Consider the following 5,000-nt stretch of genomic DNA (forward strand, 5'->3'; position numbering starts at 1 on the left):
TTCACCCCCCCCCCCCAACACTGCATCATCCTATGCAATCTAAGCAAATTCAAGACCATGATAAGAAAAGAAAACAAGGAATGGAAAGTAAAATTCTACAAAATGGCATTCAGTATGAACCACTTTACAAATACAAGCAAAATACAACTACTACATCACAGAACAAGCCATTCAAAAAGAACGACAAAGGGGTGGAAGCAAACAAGAGCCATAATAAATAAAGAGCAAGAGTTAGAAATAAACAAAACAAAAATAATTAGTAACAAAAAACAAAACAACAAACAAAACCAGGAAGATAATGTCAATGAAACCAAAATCATCCTTGGGATAGAAAAAAAAAATTGGAGTGTTCACAAACCTTCTGTTTCTCATTATCACCACCTTCATCCTAGACCTCAGAGCTGTTTTTGTGTACCTTGGGTCGCGGCGGGCTGGGGGGTGGTTCCCGACACAGCGGCGGCAGTGGAGGCAGCCTTCTGCTTTAGCATGGTCCAGTCAAAGGTGTAGTCGTACTGGTGGTGGAGTGTGCGGAACAAGATGCGGAACAGCTGACGTAGGTACATGTAGTCAGGGGCCTCGTCAAACCGCAGCCCTCGGCAGTAGTTTAGGTACATGGCAAACTCCGCAGGGAATCCCTGTTATGAGTGGGAGGTTTGATTAGGCAAGAGATAGTTTCACACACTCAGTGATAACGTTCAAAATACATGGTAAATGTCCTACATAATATGCAATTCATAATGATAATTATCATATCATTTTTTTTTATATTATTCTGTATTCTATATACTCAGTTATATTGTCAAGAATTTCAAATTCAAGCAAAAACTTCAAATTCAAGTTTGATATATATAAAGAACTGATGAAAAGAAGTACAAGAAATTATATAAAAATAATAACAAGAGCACATAAATACAGATCTTAGTGGGGTGTGCTGCCTGTCACCTTTATTAACAATCTCAAAAAAACTGCAGTAAGGTTGGCTACTGTACCATCCGAACACCATCCAATACTTTTTGGCAGGTTTGACTAGCTAAAGGAAGGATCTACAACACCACTTATAAAAGCAAGGATCATGATCAGAACAGATGCTATTCTTACATACAAAATTAATTTTTTTGACTTCTGAAAATAAAGCATAAAGAAACCCTAATTTTTTACTGTAGAAAATTAGTCCCTCACTAGTCAAGAAAATTGTGAAAAGAATAACATTAATGATAAGAACATTACACGATAACAATAATGGTAGTAGTAGTAGTAATTACAGTAACGACAAAATCAATGCCAATTACGATGACAAGTACAGTAAAAAAAAAGTTACAAAAATAATCCCAAGTGTTGCAATAAACAAATTACTCTAAGCACAAGTAGTAAATAAAGGGCATTTCAAAAACCAACAAACCAAATGAAATAGGAAACAGTTCATCTTGCTTTGTCTCTTCCTGTCATCAGTTCTTTCCTTCTTTCTTTACTTCCCTCCTTCCTCCTCTACTCACCTTGCAAAGGGATTCTACAGGAGTGGACATCTTCTTCTCGCTGATTTTCTCATATTTCTGTTTCTTGGTGGCAGCTTTAAGGCCTTGCCAGGGCAGAGACCCACGATTAAAATACATCAGCACATATCCCAAAGACTCCATGTCATCGCGCCGACTGAAAAGCAACAAACAGATCATGCTGTAGTTTGCTGAGAAGAGAGAATGTACAATATAGCAACTTCACATAATATAAAAAATAAAAAGGTATAGTACATCAATACTAGATCTATAAGTAAAGGTTGGTAACATATAGATCTGCTAGGACTCTTTCCCAGACGGAATCAAGTATAATTACCACTATTTAGATTTATCATAATCAGGATTACAATTGGAGATTCATGAACAAAGAACTGAAACAGATTCTTTTAACCCATTCACGCCGGTTGACGTGATAACACATATTGTGGTTTTCGCGTCAGACGCCCAGGACGAGCTATGAGGGGAAGCGGCGCGCTCGGTTAGAGCGAGCGGGCAACCCAGGATCGCGGCTTGTGCACCCGAGAATCTCGAGGCGTTAGGCTTATGCGTTCGAGAACCCCGGTATTGCGACCACGCAAAGCCGGAACCCTGGCGTGAATGGGTTAAATTCCTAAAAATGTAGTTTTAATTGCAATAATTATGATTCATTTGGCTATAACATGTCTGAAATTTAGAGCAGCTAAAGTTATAAATTATTATAATGAGAGTGATCATTACCCCTGGTTTTAACATTCTGGCTACTAGTCTCCAAAAATAGGTCAGGTTCATAGTGAACCCAGAGAATGGTGTCGGTTCAATATCTCAAAAGGAGACAAAATTTTGAAATGTAGATAAGCATCTCCCAGGACCAACAAACCCTACCACATGGTTCTTCCCCTGAGGGTGAATTGCCTGCATGTGGGAGCAATCAAGCATATACCACATCAAGCATATATAACAATAAATTCAGAAAACAAATCTCTGGTTTACTAAAATGAAACCATGCAGACATCATACACAGGGAGATAATGATCATTGTTACAAAAACAATTTCTTTAATGAGTTGCACAATTTAAGCAGTCTGCTTATTCCCTCTCTGGATATGGCTGAAAAATAGCTTTCAAATTAGAAACCCTAATACCAGAAAGAATTTGTTTTTTAACCTGAGTGATAAAATACCCACCAACCATATAAAATTAAAATGCTATAGTGCCCCTATAAAACAAGAAACCAATTCCCATTACAGTATGAGAATATTTCAATTCATATCAAATAAAATTCCACTATTACAATATGAGAATATTACCATTAATATCAAATACATTGATGTATTCATTTACTGGCTTTGATTTAAAACAATTATAACATAATAATTGCAGCAGCTCTCAGCTAACTTCTGCTATGCTCATTTTCTGTCTGCCATTCTTGACCACTGGCAAATTTGCACTCTTGCACAGACAAGGGCTAGCAAATTAACCTTAGTGAAGCACCCCTACATAACCAGAAATAAGCCCTTGGCTCACAAATACTGAAGTAATTCACAAACTAATAAAAGCCTAGCTAAGGTAGTGATCTGTGAATAAAGGTACCTTTTAACATTCATGAAGGTTACATTCCAAAACTAAAACTATTTTTATAAAAGAAAAAAAAATTTTACACAGATACATCATGGGTGTATGTGAATGTACCAATGATTTATGTACCTTTTTTTTTTAACCCATTGATGTTACAGCACTGTTTTTTTTAGTGTTATTCTATTGAACTTTTTCCATATTCTTAACTCCTATGTTGTAATACCAATGGAAATGGAAGCATTCTTCTAGTGAGGTAACAAACATAGTTTTTTTGATTTTACGATAGTCTTTCGACTCAGAGCATCTTATTCAACAAATCAGAAACAGAAATCACTCAAGTATGAAAATCGAATTGTACTAAGAATAATCTTAATACCAACTAATTTCCAAATATATATTCGTTTATGACCTTTTAGATTTCAATCAATGGACCCAAGGGCAAGTTATTTTTGTTTGTATTCATCCAGAAAGACTAGAAAAGCCTAAGCTAAAAGTTCAAAAACTGCCCCCCTTGACGAAAACTTCTTGAACGGTACATACCTCTGCTCAATCCCCAAGTGTGCATTGATTGAAGCGTAACGTGCAGTTCCAGTCAGGTTCTTGTCCTCCCGGTAGGGTATGTGGGCTCGGGAACGGTTGTCCCGGTACTTCTTGGCCAGTCCGAAGTCAATCAGGAATAATTTGTTGCAGTGGCGGCCAATGCCCATAAGGAAGTTGTCTGAGCATCGTGGCAAGGGAGGAGAACAGAGGAAAAAACGATGAACCAGGATTCAAAGGTATGGAAAATCATAATTTACAAATTTTATCCAGAAACAAATACTTCAAAAGAACGAAAGTCAGGAAATATCATGTTGCACATAATGACAAAGTTGAAATGATCCTCATGCATGTTCATTAATCGTACAATACCTCAATATCGTAATAATCAAGAATAAAGTATACTACTCTTTGATTTTCTTTTACATATATGGAGATCTTTTCTATGATCATCCCACAAAAATGAATAGGTCCAAACTAACTCTTTGCCAGTAGTGATTATAAGGATATCCTGAAGTTACATAAGACTTGACTATATTTTGGAAAAGCTATATAAGACTTAAATGTGACAGACTCAATATCAAACAGTATATTTAATGATCCATTCAGATTACCATTACCATGAAAATATACTAAAGTTATTTTCCTGCCAAACTAAATGTACAAAATTGAATTCAACTCTAATGCATAATACCCCTTTCCCTTTCAACATGAATACCCAATACCCATTTCACCTAAAAGTACTCCTGCAAAACACCACATTCCTTTTATATACTAATGCATAATTACTCTCCTTCTACACTACCACAAAGTACTCTTTTTCCTAATAAAACTAATGTATATGCTTTCCTTTCAACAATATCCTTTTTGTTTTCAACACTAATAGATAATATTGATCTCAATTCATTAACAAATGCATTCCACCACAAGATGAAAGAAAAACAAAGGGTTAATGATCCCCAACTCGACACTGTTTGGTCAATCAATAATCTATATATTTATGACTACACAGCCAATATATAATGAGAAGGCGCAAAAGATAACTGATAAATAATGACACACTATCAAAATTTCCTGACTTTGTTATCCTATAATGAGAACAAAGAAGCAAGTAATATTGCAATTCCAGAATATAAACAGATATAGAAAAATATGTGAAAGGTTTATGGGAATCTGAAATTTTTGATCTTATATAATGATTCAGAATCTGACCATACTCAGTTAATATAATAAATAATACTTGCCAATTTATCTTTTAAAAAAGATATCCATATAATGAAAATGTGTTTTGCATTGCAATTTTTATCTTTAAATAATTTTTGATGAACTCAGTTATTCTAAAAATATCCTTTTAAATCTTCTATGCATGGCATTAATAACTGTTTTAGCAAACCATATA

At 35.1% G+C, this 5,000-nt stretch overlaps 1 protein-coding gene across 4 annotated transcripts in view; it reads right to left on the reverse strand.

The window, feature by feature from the left end:
• Nucleotides 1-5,000, reverse strand: part of CkIalpha (Casein kinase Ialpha) — a 27,274-nt gene that overhangs the window by 5,356 nt on the left and 16,918 nt on the right. For 2 of the 4 annotated variants that reach the window (XM_043020150.2, XM_086544788.1), the window contains 3 exons: nucleotides 3,605-3,782; nucleotides 1,494-1,647; nucleotides 359-635 (listed from right to left, as the gene is read on the reverse strand). In XM_043020150.2, coding sequence (XP_042876084.1) covers nucleotides 396-635; nucleotides 1,494-1,647; nucleotides 3,605-3,782 — 572 coding nt within the window. In that variant the 3' untranslated portion in view covers nucleotides 359-395. The remainder of the gene's footprint in view (nucleotides 1-358; nucleotides 636-1,493; nucleotides 1,648-3,604; nucleotides 3,783-5,000) is intronic. The other 2 variants (XM_043020159.2, XM_086544789.1) reach the window with 1 other exon arrangement.

This window comes from Penaeus japonicus, unplaced genomic scaffold (genome assembly GCF_977035675.1).
Source record: "Penaeus japonicus unplaced genomic scaffold, GWHDUDI00000001_assembly GWHDUDI00000015, whole genome shotgun sequence".
In the NCBI taxonomy this organism is placed as follows: Eukaryota; Metazoa; Arthropoda; class Malacostraca; order Decapoda; family Penaeidae; genus Penaeus; species Penaeus japonicus.